The sequence below is a fragment of the Podarcis vaucheri genome (assembly GCF_965113315.1).
Source record: "Podarcis vaucheri genome assembly, chromosome: 8".
NCBI lineage: Eukaryota > Metazoa > Chordata > Lepidosauria > Squamata > Lacertidae > Podarcis > Podarcis vaucheri.
Genome location: NC_138766.1, coordinates 78962720 through 78978998, shown reverse-complemented (window position 1 = coordinate 78978998; position 16279 = coordinate 78962720). Strand labels below are relative to the sequence as shown.

The window sequence follows — 16279 nt, the reverse complement described above, 5'->3', positions numbered from 1 at the left end:
GTCCAACAGCACCTTGGAGGGCTGCAGGTTTTCCAACCAAGGTCTATGCCAGGGTTTTCAGCTGTTGTTGGACTACAACTCCCATCATCCCTAGCTAGCAGGACCAGTGGTCAGGGATGATGGGAACTGTAGTCCAAGATCCAAGTTTAGGAAACCCTATTCTGTGCTAAGGAAGGACCACCAGATTCCAGGGCCATTCCTTACGAAGAGACTTGTTTTAATAGACCAAATAAACCATCAATAAGAGAGTGGCAAATTAAACTTTGTGAATATATAGATTTGGCAAGATTAGCGGTAGCGCTATGAGGACAATTAGATCAAAAATTAATAAAAGAATGGGATTGTGTAAAAGCGTATATGAAAAAACATTGTTCTGGGTTAAACATATCGATACATAATGCTTGCAGGGTTAAGAGAAGGAAGAAATGAATACACGAGACATAAAGGAAAATCAAGGCTGAGAACACAACAACCAAGATAAAAATGAAAGATTGAAGTCACACATAGGTGTAGGGGAGTCAAGATTGTATGTATTTCTTTTACATTAGATCTTTTAAGAACAAGGACTATGTGAAGAATTGAAAGGAATTTTAGGTTGTCAAAGTTGTAGTGTGAGTAATCTTTGTTTAAGGTACAGTGGTACCTTGGGTTACATACGCTTCAGGTTACATATGCTTCAGGTTACAGACTCTGCTAACCCAGAAATAGTGCTTCAGGTTAAGAACTTTGCTTCAGGATGAGAACAGAAATCGTGTTCCGGCGGCGCGGCAGCAGCAGGAGGCCCCATTAGCTAAAGTGGTGCTTCAGGTTCAGAACAGTTTCAGGTTAAGTATGGACCTCCAGAACGGATTAAGTACTTAACCCGAGGTACCACTGTATTTGCTTTTGTTATGTTTTGTTTTTCGCAATAAAGAAAAAAAATCAGCAGATGAATATGCAGAAGTGGCAAGCAATCTGCAGCAACACTGTTTGTGAGATGTTTAGACAAAGGGCGATTTATTGCATCCAAAACCAATGCTAGTTCTTAGCACACTTTTTAATGTAACTTTTACTCCCCTCTTTCAAAACAAAGTTTCAGTTTTATACCCTCCTTCAAGTTTCTTATTGCGGTAGAAGTGGCACAAAAATTACAGATTTCCCCATGACCTTGAGCGAGGTTTCTGGCGGTTGTGGGGCTCTTTAGGAATGAGCTCCCTAGCAGTGCCCCACTTTGCAAGGCTTTTTTAACAATAAATAAACAAGTCAAGTGTTGGTGGAAGCAAACTACATAGCACTTTTGCAGACCAGCAAATCCACAGCCGCACTTCATATCCTACAGAAAGGCAACCCCAGAGCTGGAAGACATTTTCTTCTCCGCCGCTCCACCTCTCTATCCCTTCCTTTTACTCAAATCACACTTTTCATTTTTAGTTACTTATATACAAATATATTTTTTGACCAGCGTTCTCCAATCTGGTGCCATCCAGATGTTTTAAAGTGAAACTTCCATCATCCAAGCCAGCATGGCTAATGATTGGGTATGATGGCCATTGTCCAAAATATCTGGAGGGTGCCAGTGGACGGGGGGAGAAGGTCACTGCAGATGACAGGAAACATTTATTATAGAGCACAGATGATGTAGATAAATACAGTAAAATATACATTCTTACTGATTATTCAACGAAACAAGAGCTTCCATTTAAACAATGTTGGCCAATTCATCATCTATGTGAAATGACAACAAACGAGAAAGTTTTGGATTGCTATGAATGATTTGGAAAGTGAAATCATTCCCTGCTTCCAGTAAAGGGCCAGTTCATTAGTAATGCAACCCCCTGCAGTAAAAGTCTGCTTACATAAGAATTAGCACTAGTCGGACTCATGTTTAATGAATTCCTTCTGTATTGCTGAGATGTCTTCAGCTGTATCCTCACTGGGGCCTTCTAAAGCACAAATCATGCTATTCCGTACCTTTGAGGAGAGCAAGGGTACTTTCACACCAGGCATTTGGAACTGCTGGGCTTGTTTCACTCGCCATGTTTGCACACCATACAATTAAAGCACATGACTTCGCCCTAATGAATCCTGAGAACTGTAAAGATAAAGGTAAAGAGACCCCTGACCGTTAGGTCCAGTCGCAGACGACTCTGGGGTTGCGGCGCTCATCTTGCTTTATTGGCCGAGGGAGCCAGCATACAGCTTCCGGGTCATGTGGCGAGCATGACTAAGCCACTTCTGGCGAACCAGAGCAGCGCCGTTTACCTTCCTGCCAGAGCGGTACCTATTTATCTACTTGCACTTTGACATTCTTTCAAACTGCTAGGTTGGCAGGAGCTGGGACTGATCAACGGGAGCTCACCCCATCGCGGGGATTCGAACCGCTAACCTTCTGATTGGCAAGTCCTAGACTCTGTAGATGACACCTAATAGAGCTACAACCCAAGAACACGTAACAAACTACAGTTCACTACTTTGGGTGAAGTCATGTTCTTTAAACGTTTGCTGTGACCCAAGATTAAGGAGAAGGATGACAGTCTCATTGCCGCTGCCACAGTTACCAGGATTTTTGCAGTGGAAGCCATGACTGTTAAAGTATAATAAATGCACTCTAAATGTATGGTATGGATGTGACCTCAGCGAGGCCTTCCAGAGTGGTTTAATTCTGAATTCTGAAAATTGTGGGAGAAATAGGGTTCTTCAAACAACTCCCAGTGCCCTTAACAAATCCCAGTTTCTAGGATTCTTCGGGGAGGAAGCCATGATGATGATGACGACAACAACAACAACAACAACAATTTATTTATAACCTGCCCATCTGGCTGGGCTTCCTCAGCCACTCTGGGAGGCTTCCAACAAAATATTAAAATACAGTAATGCATCAAACATTAAAAGCTTCCCTAAACAGGGCTGCCTTCAGATGTCTTCTAAAAGTCTGGTAGTAGTTGTTCTCTTTGACATCTGATGGGAGGGCGTTCCACAGGACGGGTGCCACTACCAAGAAGGCCCTCTGCCTGGTTCCCTGTGACTTGGCTTCTCGCAGTGAGGGAACCACCAGAAGGCCCTCTGCGCTGGACCTCAGTGTCTGGGTAGAACAATGGGGGTGAAGACGCTCCTTCAGTTTGCTGACCCCTGTTTCAGGCCATGTGCAGTTATAGATCCTGAAACTGCTATCCAAGTCCAAAGACGTAGCAAATGCTCTTTAAATCACACAAATGCATCGAACGGTGGCGTTTTATCTAAAAGCAGCCCTCGGAAAACTAGCCTTTACCATTTCCACCACCACCTTCACAGCTGGATATAAGTGAGAGCGTTTTTGTTTTACTTCAGGGAGGAAAGAAGTCCGTGCTTATGGGTGCTGTTTTTTTCTCAGCTTAATTCATGCTGTCGAATTAGCAGAAACAAGAAGGCCAGTTCAGAAGAAGATGCGCAGCAAATTTTAGGCACTATAAAACCCTAAGAAGGCTGGGTGGGGGCTGAGCATTGCTGAAGAGCACACGCTTGCATTTAAAAGGCCCTAAATTCAAACCCTGGCATCTGAGACCTTGGAGGTGAGCTGCTAGCCAGAGCTGACAGTACAGTACTGAGATAAATGGGCTAGTGGCCCAACTGGTATAAGCCAGCATCTATATATTGCTAGGACTAGGAGCTCACCCTTTGAGCAGTGCGCCCTGGCCTGGGTCAATGTTGCCTTTTTCTCAGGTGGGGGAAGCAAAATGAGAAGTTGTTTATTCGTCAATTTATGAATCACCTTTTACATGTCTAGCATATAATCTTGCTCAAAGTGAATCTTGGCACTGTATTTGTGTTGACACGGGCTGCCTACATACTGTGGATTTAAAGTACAGTCATACCTCAGGTTACAGATGCTTCAGGTTGCGTTTTTTTGGGTTATGGACATGCCAAAAGCCAGAAGTACTGGAACGGGTTACTTCCAGGTTTTGGCGGTTGCGCATGCGCAGAAGTGCCGAAACGCCGATTCACAACCCGCGCATGTGCAGATGCGGCGCTGCAGGTTGCGAATGCTGCAGGTTGCGAACTGCACAGATCACGTTCACAACCCGAGCGTCCACTGTACATGCCTCCCCACACCCAAGAACCCTGAGAACTATAGTTTGTTAAGGCTGCTGGGAATTGTAGCTCTGTCGGGGGAAACTACAGTTTCCAGGATTCTTCAAGCTCTCTCACTCTCTCTCTCTCTCTCTGCATGTGCTTTAAGTGTATGGTGTTTATGCAGCTATGGGTCTTACGGTGGGTGAACAGCAACTGGGGCAGTTACGCCCCCCCCCAAGGAGGTCCTTTCCTTCCTGCAATGGACACATGACTGCCCTCAAGGGATTGTAGCTTTTGTGATTGGATAGACCTTAGCAGGCCACTCCACTTCTATTTAGGAGTTTGTCCTCGCCTATGAAACATCAAGAGCCACATTGTTTAACATGAGAGCTCCTGAAAACGGGTCATCTGAAAGTAAACAGCATTTTCTGCCAACGTGCCGTTTAGGATCAGCTTGCCAAAGAGAATGGGTCTCCCTGTTTTCAGCGCATTCCCATATAAGAGCCCAGCAGAGAGCAGCTATCAGCTGTCCCTGCTTCAAATTTATTCTTGCCGACAAATGCACCTTATAGCAAATTCCCACTTTCTTTGTGCTAGTCATAGCGATCTACCTCGCAGGGTTCTTGTTGGGATAACTCAGAATATACCCAGAGTACTTTCAGTTTGTTAAATGCAACAACAGCCAGGCAGACAGGTGGTCTTTTCTAAAGCCAGCATTGAGATGCTCTCGCTTAGCTGGGAGATTCTGCAATACCGTCTGAGCAGGGGCGAAGAACCCGAGGGCCACATTCATTTCTGGGAAATCTCCTAGGGGCCACATTTCACTGACGGATGGGGTCAGAGGCAAAAGTGGGCGGAGCTGTAGTGTAAGCTTTATGCAGGTACAGTAGTAGGCTAATCTCTATATGCACTCACGCATTCTTCCCCATCCACTACCCAGACAAGCCAGAGGCATTGTCATAATTCATGGAGCCATTCCAGCCAGTGAGTGATGTGACTTGAGGAGTGTCTTAAGGGCCAAACCGAGAGGCTTGGGGGCCATATTTGGTCTCTAGGCCTGAAGTTCACTCAACCTTGCATAGAAAGGAGCGACAAATAGTCAATTCACCGTGGTAGCACCTGAGGAGGATTTCTGATATCACAGACCCTCCAAGTCCCCCTGCTTTGCCAGAGACAGCCCTGGATTTACAGAAGCCATCCTGGTTCCTGGTTTGATCCCAGAATTCCCCACTTTTACTTAGGACGACCCTATTTCCATCAGAGAAATGTTGAAGGGTATGCAGCTGTGCTACTCCTGAGCCAAGGAAGATGACTGAAGGCAGTCCTGTACAGTGGTACCTCGGGTTAAGAACTTAATTCATTCCGGAGGTCCATTCTTAACCTGAAACTGTTCTTAACCTGAGGTAATGGGGCCTCCCACTGCCGCTGCGTGATTTCTGTTCTCATCCTGAGGTAAAGTTCTTAACCTGAGGTACTATTTCTGGGTTAGTGGAGTCTGTAACCTGAAGCATCAGTAACCTGAAGCGTCTGTAACCCGAGGTACTGCTATATAGGGAAGGTTTTTTAAAAAATGTTTTGTTGTGTTTTTATATCATAGAATCATAGAATTTTAGAATTAAGGGGCGCTGAGGATCATCTAGTCCAACCCCCTGAAATGTAGGAGTATGTGGCTGTCCCATACGGGGATCGAACCTGCGACCTTGGCACCACACTCTGAACAACTGAGTATATTGGAAGCTGTCCAGAGTGGCTGGGGCAACCCAATCAGATAGGTAGTGTATAAATAATAAGATTATTATTATTATTATTATTATTATTATTATTATTAAACAGGATGCCCCTATTTCCAGTGGAGAAATGTTGGAGGGTGTGATATCAAATGGCTTGGACCACCTATAGCTGGTCTCTTTCCCTGGCAAGCCAATTGACACCAGTTGTTCTGTGTGATTCGATGCCAAGGGTGAATATTTTTCAAAATGGCTCTCTTCTGCCCTAAAACATAGACATACACGGTGCGAAAGAGATATAAATCAGGCTTGGGATTCTTGTTGCCCTCCATCATCTGATTGCTGTTGGGTTCAGCCTCAGTGCCTTAAGGGCCCAGGTTCCTCGCCTCATCCTGAGTATAGAGGCTCTTCTAGGATGTGAGAAAACGGTTTATGCCTTGCTGAGCCTCTGCAGAGCCTCGTGCACTATATGTGTGTTTTTAGGCTGTGCCATCCAGTATAAGCAAATACGAATGGTTTAGAATAAACTGGGCATCTCTTTGTAGAACGCAACATATCATTTGGGCGAGAAATCTTGGCCTCTGCTGAATTGTAATTGCTTTGCCACATAAACCACAGGGCAAAGGCACAGCTGCACAATGTGGATTTGTGTGTGTATAAAATATATACGTATACACTAAGAGCTGCCTGGGGAGGGAGGGAAATGACTTGTCAAGCAGGAGCAGCTTCTGTTAATTGCCGTTTGGAAGAAGCCAGCAGATGGCTTCTGCCCATGCCTGCTCTGAAAGTCACTGGCGTCTTGAGTTTGGCAGGGTTGCACGAGTGTCTTCGGTTCAGGGTTCAGGGTTGGGGGTAGTAGCGAGTCTTTGAAATATCGTGGGCTACCAACCTGGTTAATGAAGCTGCATGGTGTGATCTTGACCTTGGGATCGTTGCAATCATTCTCAAAGCTCCCTTTGACTTCGGTGGGCCAGACTGGGTGCCTGCCTATGCATTGCAGAAGCTGCAATTGACTTCGATTGAAAGCACACAAGCCGATTGTACCGGGTTCACTAGCACAAGCTCCACGCCTGATAATTATTATTAAATAATCTGGGAAAGTAGCCTTTCCTCCCTGCAGGCTCGACAATCACAAGTCTGTCCCTTCTTAAGTGTGGTTGTTGGTAAACAGTTTAGTGAAAGATGTTTTCATCAGGCCGGGAAGAAAAAGCTGCCACTACCTTGGTAAATTTGCCTGAGCAAATAAATTTCGTAACTGACAGTTTGGGCAGCAACTGTGTTCATCAGTGATGATCAGCTTTGTGCATAGGATTGCTTATCAAAGGCAGGTTTTCTTTCTTTCTTTAAGGACGAATAGCAGTGTTTTGAAAGCATGGGATGCTCTCTCACAAAATCCATTTCTTTTAATACACGGTTGTGTGCGGCATTGCGATTCCGATCCATGTTGGTAGGCAGGCCACACAGCTATGGAATATCTGCTGGGGAGAGTTGTTCACTTTGCCATTTGTCAGGGTTGAGATGTGCAACAGGACTCCATTCACAAATGCTTCCCACAAAGAATCTGGTGTGCTGTGTAGTTTGCCAGGGGTGCTGAGAGTTGTTAGTAGATTCCTATTGACTATCACACCAACTTGCTTACTGTAGCTCTCCTAACAGCTCACTGCACCATTAACAAACTATGCTTGCCAGGGAAGTTTTTAATGGTTGATGTCTTACTGTGTTTTTAATATTTTGTTGGGAGCTGTCTGGAGTCGCTGGGGCAACCCAAGATCGGATGGGTGACATTATTATTATTATTATTATTATTATTATTATTATTATTATTAAAGTGGTGTAGTACTTCAAATATTTATTTGATTTGATTATTTTATCTATTAAAGTTATATGCCACTCTTCATTCGAGGATCGTAGGATTCATGAAAAATACATACTACAAACTACAAACAAAACTAACAATAGCCCTGCTCCAGTTTAAAAGGCCATAGATTGTTTATGCTGTTTTTTTTGTAGCATCAATTAAGTGTTTTAAATTTGTTGTTAGCCACCCTGAGCCTGGTTTCCTGAACCGGGAAGGGCGAGGTATAAATAAAAATTTATTATTATTATTATTATTATTAATCAGCCAAAAGCCTGAGAGAAGAGGAATGTTTCTGCCTGACACCTAAATATATGCAAGAGAGGGCCTTCTCGGTAGTGGCGCCGGCCCTTTGGAACACCCTCCCATCAGATGTCAAGGAAATAAACAACTATCTGGCTTTTAGAAGACATCTGAAGGCTTAGGGTTTAGGGAAGTTTTTAATGTTGGAAGTTTTGTTCTGTTGGAAGCTGCACTGAGTGGCTGGGGAAACCCAGCCAAATGGGCAGAGTATAAATAATAAATTATTATTATTTATTATTATTATTATTATTTATTAATGAAGGTGCCAGGCAAGCCTCCCTGGAGAGAGCAATCTACAAATGGAGAGCCACAACAGAAAAGGCTAGTTCTCCTGTTGTCACCATCTCATGAAGGGGGAAGACGAAGAAGACCCTCCGATGATGATCACAGGTTCTGGGTTGGTTCATATGGGGATAGGTGGTCTTTGAGGTATTGTGGTCCTCAGCAATTTAGGATAGATGCTAGAGACAAGCACACATTTTTCTTTGTTAATTGTTAGGTTGACCTCTAATGAAGGTCAAGGTGGCAAACATGGTTCTCCTCCTCACAACCCAGCGAGAGGTTGAGTTGAGAGAGCTTCGTGTCTGAGCAGGGGCTTGAACCAGGTCTAGCAGGTTCTAGTCCACCATTACCTCACCAAGCAGTGCACACCTTGCTCGTGTATTGCAGGTACCAAGGTAGGTTTGATAACACACTGTAGGAAATGTCTCGTGTGGAGAACAGTACAGTGGTACCTCGGGTTACAGACGCTTCAAGTTACAGACTCCGCTAACCCAGAAATAGTACCTCGGGTTAAGAACTTTGCTTCAGGATGAGAATAGAAATTGTGTGGTGGCAGCGAGGGGCCCCATTAGCTAAAGTGGTACTTCAGGTTAAGAACAGTTTCAGATTAAGAAGGGACCTCCAGAACGAATTAAGTTCTTAAGCCGAGGTACCACTGTATGTGTTTGTAGTGTGGCTTTTATCAAAAAGAATAAACACCCCTTGGCTTTAAATCAAGTGTGGATAAGCTCTTGTAAACACATGACAGTAGCCGACATTTAACAAGGAGTCTTCAGCAATATGTAACAGGGGAGGCAACGATGACCTTTTGATATGAGAATTGGGGAAATGTTCATTCGCTGGCGGGTATGAGAAAGTTGTAGGTGTTACAAGAAAGGAGATTCCGACTAAACATACCTAAAACATTTACACTTGGGAGATTGTAGACTCTCCTTCCTTGGAGGTTATAAGCAGAGGTCGGATGGCCAACAGTCATGGATGCTTCAGTTCGACTAGATGACTTTTTGAGGTCCCTTCCAACTCCACAATTCTATGAATAAAAAGAGCATGAGTGTGCAACCCAATGCACAATATCTTCAACAGGGCTTACTCCAAGACTTACCTCTGAGAAAACATGCTTTTGGGTGGCACTGTGGGCAAACTTTAAAAAAACGTTTGTTGTATTGTAATTATATTATTAAAGTTGTTGCGCAAGAGGTTTTTCTCTCTGCAGTTTGGCCAGGATAGGCACACACACACATTTGGTCTCTCTCTCTCTCTCAACCCATATATTAGTGAGAAGAATAAAATGAATATGGGCTTATTGGCTACAGTAACATAAGAAATCCGTGCGTTGCCAGAAGAGGCCACATGAAAGAGTGTGTATGGTGTGTGTGTGTGTGTGTGTGTGTGTTTGGGGAGGGAGGTGGGGAATCGAGAAGGAGGATGCCTTCAGCTCCTTGCACTGGAGAGCTGCGATTTGTGCGTGGAACATGATGAAATCTCCCCCTGGACAAATCACATCGAGGCTGTCAGCCACTCCAGGTGGGATTAGCTGCAGCTAATAGACTGAGCAAACAGAGTCCTGCGCTCAGTTTTAAAGAAAAAGAGAACCCACTGTGGAGGCTTTTCAAGAATCCTCTTGAGCATGGCTAAGAAAAACGGTCTCCAGTTACATCAGGTAGGAGCGGGTTTTCTTTAAGGAGGAGTAAAGCGATGTCTCTCTCTCTCTCCCGAGGGTGCTGTTGGGGGGAGACCTTGCGCGAAAAGAAAACGCACTCAGAGAAGTCCGAGATGGTTAATATTCTGAAGTTTCAGACTCGGCCAGCTTGCTTTTCCAGCGGTTAGGAATTGTGGGCAAAGGGGAATATGTTGAAACTGCTGGTTTATTCTATTTTAATTGTAAATGTCTTTAAAAAAACAAACAAAAACAGATTGGCTTCTGGCTGGTTTATTAACTCCAGCTCTCTCTCTCTCTCGCCTTGTTCCCAGGTAATATCCTTCTTCACTTTTGCTGTTGGGGTGAACGTGTGCATTGGATTTACGGCCAATAGAGTCCGGAGATCTGGCGAAGGGGAAGAGTTCCCATTTCCAGGTACAATGATGATTTAATTTGCCCGTTTTGCAACGCCTTGATGTATCGGGGTGGAGGAGCAAATGGTTCCAAAATGTAGTTTTCCTGTGTCTCTCCCCCCCCCACTCCCGTTCTGGATTATAGCAAAGGTTATGTGAAAAAGCCTGAGTCTGTTGACATTCTTGCTTATAGGTAACCTATTTACTTCTCTCTCTGCGTGTGTGACATAGAGAAAGAGAGAGAGAGAGAATGAGACCATATTTAATTATGGTCTGGGGTGATATAGGGTTTTGTGTGTGTGGTTACATGGAACAATGCATTCTGTCACTTAACAAAAATATATATATATACATACACCGACTGCAGCAGAAAATAAAAGTTAAGAGGGGTGGTTTATTTAAAGATATGCGCCGTCTATCCCTCTGGCGCTGCAATTCTTGTTTGATTGAGACCAGTTTGTGTTTACTGATGGAAAGAGATTTCCTATTATCAGCGAATCACGCTGACTTCTGAACTAGCAGAGGAAATTTTGGGAGGCCGGGGTGGGGGAGAGGAAGGGGGACTGAGGAAAACAGGTGCTGTACGAAACAGATGTTCTCTAATGGTTAGGTTTTCGTTTAAAGTTGCATGGTGTTAAATTTCAAGAGGGATAAAAAATGGAGGTATGTTGGGACCTCAACCGTGTTAGGATGCACGCGAAACATATTTCAGATGTGGAAAATGGGGCAGTGGGTGTGCTTTGCCTTCTCTGTGCTGTGACTGAAGCCATGTGCATGTTTACTTGGAAGTAGGACCTGGTGTGTACAATGAGGCTTATTCCCAGGTAACTGCATAGGATTGCATTCTGCATACCCTCCAGCAAGTGAAAATGGGGTGTTTGTGAGCACCCTAAATCTCATAAAATTGCAGCGTTGGAAGTGACCTCAAGGATCATCTAGTCCAACCCCATGCAGTGCAGGAATATGTAGCTTTCCTATATGGGGATCGAATCGGCACTATCTTGGCACTATCTTGATCATTGCCCTCCCCTATTACATACTGCTAATGGCTCATTGCTGGATGTTGAATACTCTGTGTTTCCAGTAGTCTGTCCACACTGATTTGAAAGGGTGTTTGTTCTTTTAGCTAAAAGCTATACTAGAAAACACAATGGGAGCATGGCAATCAAATAGAATCTCCATGGTTAAAAGCAGCGTACTGCTGAATATCATTTTTGCTAGGGGAAACATGAGGCAGGGAGGGCTGTTTACCTTAAGGACCGGGTCAGACCAAGGACCTATCAAACTTGTCATCTTTTTTCTAATGATGGCTAGTCAGATGTCATTGGGGAACCCTCTGCCACCCCCTTTTGTCTGACCCCAGCAGCTGGTATTTGGAGGTACATGGAGGCTTATGTTTATCAGCTTCCGAGAGGCTTTTGTTGACCACTGTTAGAAGCTCAGCCTATGTTTCCTTGTAGATTTCAGGCATTTATGCCCACATGGCTCAGTCAGTAGAGCATGAGACTCTTAATCTCAGGGTTGTGGGTTTGAGTTTCACATTGGGCAAAAAAAACCCCTGCATTGCAGGGGGGTTGGACTAGATGACCCTCGCAGTCCCTTCCAATTCTACATTTCTAAGGTTCTAAGATTACATATCTGCCCTTCCTTTGAGGAGCCCAAGGTGGCACTCATGGTTCTCCTCCTTAATTTTATCCTTGCATCAATCCTGTGAGATGTACGGTAGGCTGAGAGATAAGCTTCATAACTGAATGGGGATTTAAATTCTGGTCTCTTGGGTGTGAGACCAGCTCACAACACACAGCATCTCATTCTAGTCCCGTGTTTCCATCCTTTCAGATCTGCAGTTCTCAGTGTTTTTCAGAACTGTTGACTCCATACTGCTGTCACTTTTCTTCAACCTGTTAAACTCATAGCTTTAACTTTTGAGTATATTACCTGAAAGTGACTTTAAAGTTTCAGAGAATTCGCTGTTATTTAGAGTGGTGAGTGTTGATAATTAGAGAAGCTGAATATGGATTGTTTCATACATAAAAAGTTTTGTGGGGGTATTTCTGGCTGTCAACTACCAATGTGATTACAAATGTCTATAGTGTCCTTAGATCTTAAATGTTCCCTTGCGGACCTTTCCGGTGGACGCAAACATGCCCTCGTTTCGGCTGCAGCATCCTCTTTCGTTTTTTAAACTACCCCAAGCCTGTTTGCGTTTGAGAAGCAGAAACTGCAGCCAAGTTGCTGTTTATATTGCAGTGGTGTGTAAGTGTAGGTTTGTGCGCTTTCCTTGCCAAGGTTGTTTCTAACGTATCAAAGTAATGGAAGCAGGATGTAGAAAACCCGAGATCAGAAAGCCTTGTGTTCCAGCATCATAAATGGGAGAACTGAACGATGGTCTGTGAAAAGGAGGGCGTGCTGTTCTGCTGGATGACTTGCGTCTAACTGGTAACAAATGCTCTGATCAAAGGAGCCTTCTTCAGGCTCTGATAAGCACATATGATTCCTATTATTAGTAATGGAAGTTGCAGATGGGGCAGAGCCTCTTATAAACGGCAAGTTGGACGTTTGCGGCAAGAGGCCTCCTGCACCTCCGCTGAGTTGGCTTGTGCATTTAAGTGCCTAACATCCCTTTTGACCAAATTCTGCTGTCTGATCCATCTGTTTTCTAAGCTAACATGGAAAATGTTTTCTCCAGCTGTTGCAGAAGATAGCCTGTACCGTCCTTGCAGGTGCTGGATACAGTGATTGCAAAACACACACACACAAAACACCCAAGCATATGGCCAGAGTTATTAAAACAGCCCAGCTGACATTGGAAGGTTACTGCTTTCTGGATGCTAACCACCTTTCGTAAAGGGGCTTTTAAATAGTACCCCCAGCTGCATTTTGCTACTCTTTTTGCTAACAAAGTCTGAGCTGTGTGAAATGTGTTTTGAAAAGTTGCGGCAGCTTGGCATGGCTTGCAATATACCTTGAGCAGTTTTCTTGACTTGCACATGTTGTGTGTGAGATTTTCCAAGTTTCTCGTTTGTCTGTTACATTTACTGGTAAAGGACAATACGACTGAACAGCCTTTTTGACTCTCTCTCCCTTTAAAGTCGCTCATTTAGATATAGGCATTATATTTGCTTGTTAAACCTACATTTTCATGGCCGCCAGATGAGTAGTTTTATTGTGGTTAGCACCTCAAAACATATTCTTAAGTACTGGGAAGTTTTGAACACCAAAGTGAACCTGGATCTTTGTGTCTCTCCTGCGTGTTTTGGAGCAAAATAGTAATCTCTGCTGCTTGAAAGTATGTGCCTTACTGGCGCTGCATTATTATCAGTATGCAAATTATAGTGGTGCTTTTTTTATGCCATGCATCATGACCTTACCTGTCTTTTTTAACTGCATTTTTGCAGATAGGAAACTGCTGATCTATACGTTTGTGAAACCAGCCGTAGTTTTGCCCTTGACTTTTCCCTCTGTGGTGATACAGGAGACTGTAATGTTCAGCAGTATTCGTATTGTGGATGTTTGTGCATAGCAGTTGATTTCTTGTGCCCTAGTCCTGTAAGGTAAACCGATATTACACAATCGCCCTAGGTGGGAGAAGGAGACCAAGCAATACTATTTAAAGCTTATGTAGCTACCGTATGTAGTCAGCTCATTGGGCCCATCTAGCCTCGTATTTTGTCTTTGCTGACTGCCTGCAGCTCTCCAAGGTCTTGGGAGCAGGCATCTCCCAGCCTTTAAACTGGAGATTGAACCAGGACCCCCTCCTCACAGAGCCCATTTGTCAGTAAAAAGCAAGTAGCTGTTATTAAAAGGAGCGATTCTTACTGTTTCGGCCCCTTCCCTACCATAAAACCAAGGAGGCATTAAAAGGATTGATTTGTGTCGTTAAACCACTTTGCATTGCCAGGAGTGGGGCTTGGGTTTTCTCTGCCAGCAGAATATTGCCATTTAGCAGCATGGGCAGTCTAGATCTTGCAGAATCTTTTGGCTCACCCAAAGCCTTGGTATAGACCATTGCATGTACTAGAGAACTTGAGATGTTAAGAATGTTTGTTATGAATGAATAGCACTTTTCTTTTACCGAACCCATGTATGTTGGGCTCAATTCATATGTTACCTTCATGGCTGCTGCTGCTGCCACAGACCCTACTCCCTTACAGAAGTATAGTGGTACCTCGGGTTACAGACGCTTCAGGTTACAGACTCCACTAACCCAGAAATAGTACCTTGGGTTAAGAACTTTGCTTCAGGATGAGAACAGAAATTGCGCAGCGGCGGTGGGAGGCCCCACTAGCTAAAGTGGTACCCGCGATGCCATCTAGCGAACTCTTGAGGGCAACCCATGATGTCATGTGCTGTATTTGCCACCCCCTGTAGGGACTTCCTGTCCGTGGCTGTCAAACCAGTGAACCACACTGTTATACAGTATGAAAGGACACTTTCTATTGTGGCCCGGTAGAAGGAGGTCATTTGTTTGACATTGTTCTTATGCAAGAGCCTAAGGAAATGGAGTCTCTGTTGGGCCTTCCTAACCACTTGGGTTGTATTGATTTTCCAAGTGAGGTCTTCACTAAGGTGAACTCCCAGGAATTTAAAGGAAGAGACTCTCTCCAGACACACACCCCTGATATGCAACGGGGCTAGTTCCTCTCTCTTCCTCCGAAAGTCCAACACCATCTCCTTTGTCTTGCTGATATTTAGGTGCAAGTTGTTCTCTAGGCACCATGTGAACCTCCTCCCTATATGCTGATTCATCTCCACCTTTAATTAGACCCATAATGGTGATATCATCTGCAAACTTAATAATTGCAGTGGATTGATCAGATGAAATGCAGTCATATGTATACAACGAGTACAGGTAGGGACTCAGCGCGCATCCCTGTGGGATGCCAGTGCTGAGCTTTAGAAAGTAGATGTGACAGGCCCAATCCTCACTATTTATGTGTGATCCCTCAGAAAGTCTTTAATCCAATCACAGATGGTAGGGGGAAAGTCCAGATCCATCAGCTCTTTAATAAGAATGTCCAGAAGGATGATATTAAAAGCTGAGCTATAATCAATAAACAGCATTCTGATATAATTCTCCGGTCTCTCCAGATGACTCGCTGCAAGGTGAAAAGCTGTGGCTATGGCATCGTCTGTTGACCTATTTCTCCTGTAAGCGAACTGGTGTTCATCAAAATCTGGTGGTAAAAACATGTCCTAAGGTGTTGAAAAACCAATTTCTCAAAGCATTTCATCACTACAGATGTTAATGCAATGGGTCTGTAGTCATTTAGACAGTTAATTGCTGTTTTCTTTGGGACTGGGACAATGGTGGCTGCTTTCAAACATGATGGTACACAAGCAGTCTGCAGGGAGATGTTAAAAATCCATGTCAGAACCCCTGATAGTTTATCAGCGCAGTTTTTTACCACTTTCCCCAGCACCCCATCCAGACCAGCTGCTTTGCTGGGATTCCTCCCGTGGTATTGCACTTTTCCTGGTACATCCATGTAGCAAACACTGGGAACCTACAGACCACAGCTGCTTTTTGTCACTTGGTTTTTAAATCCTTTATCAAGTGGATGCACAGCTGTCCGACCTGTTGGCCGCACAATATTTCTGACATGGAAAATGCTAAAAACCATTCTTCACACATAGCTAGTTTGTGTGAGTGTCACAAGCAACAAGGCTGTCACTTACGTGAAATGCAATAACACTTGCTGAGTTTTGCTTCCTAAAATAAACAATTGTGCATGGATTTCAACGGGACACCCCCCCCCTAAGCCGAGGGTGTTTGAGGTGTTCTTAGCTGTAAAATCAGGTTGGCTGGGTTCCAAGTGCAAAGACCTCTGCTGCTCAAGGTTTGCCAGTAAGCCAAATGAAATGGATAAATGAAACCATTGAACTAACCCTTGAAAGACAGCGAAATGGCACACCGTGTCATCGTCTTGTGAAATGTCACACTGTAATTTGGCAGGAGACGATGCAAGGGAGACTAAAAGCCAAAGGGGTAACCTAAGAAATCTATCGATGGAGCACCCACTTCCATTTT

At 44.1% G+C, this 16279-nt stretch overlaps 1 protein-coding gene across 4 annotated transcripts in view; it reads left to right on the top strand.

Moving 5' to 3' along the window:
* The window catches only part of ENPP2 (ectonucleotide pyrophosphatase/phosphodiesterase 2), an 81541-nt gene that overhangs the window by 14918 nt on the left and 50344 nt on the right, over nucleotides 1–16279 (top strand). For 3 of the 4 annotated variants that reach the window (XM_082235564.1, XM_082235563.1, XM_082235561.1), the window contains exons 1-2: nucleotides 9699–9856; nucleotides 10168–10270. In XM_082235564.1, the coding sequence (XP_082091690.1) occupies nucleotides 9824–9856; nucleotides 10168–10270 (136 nt within the window). In that variant the 5' untranslated portion in view covers nucleotides 9699–9823. Of the gene's footprint in view, nucleotides 1–9698; nucleotides 9857–10167; nucleotides 10271–16279 lie in introns of those variants that run through there. The other variant, XM_082235562.1, reaches the window with a different exon arrangement.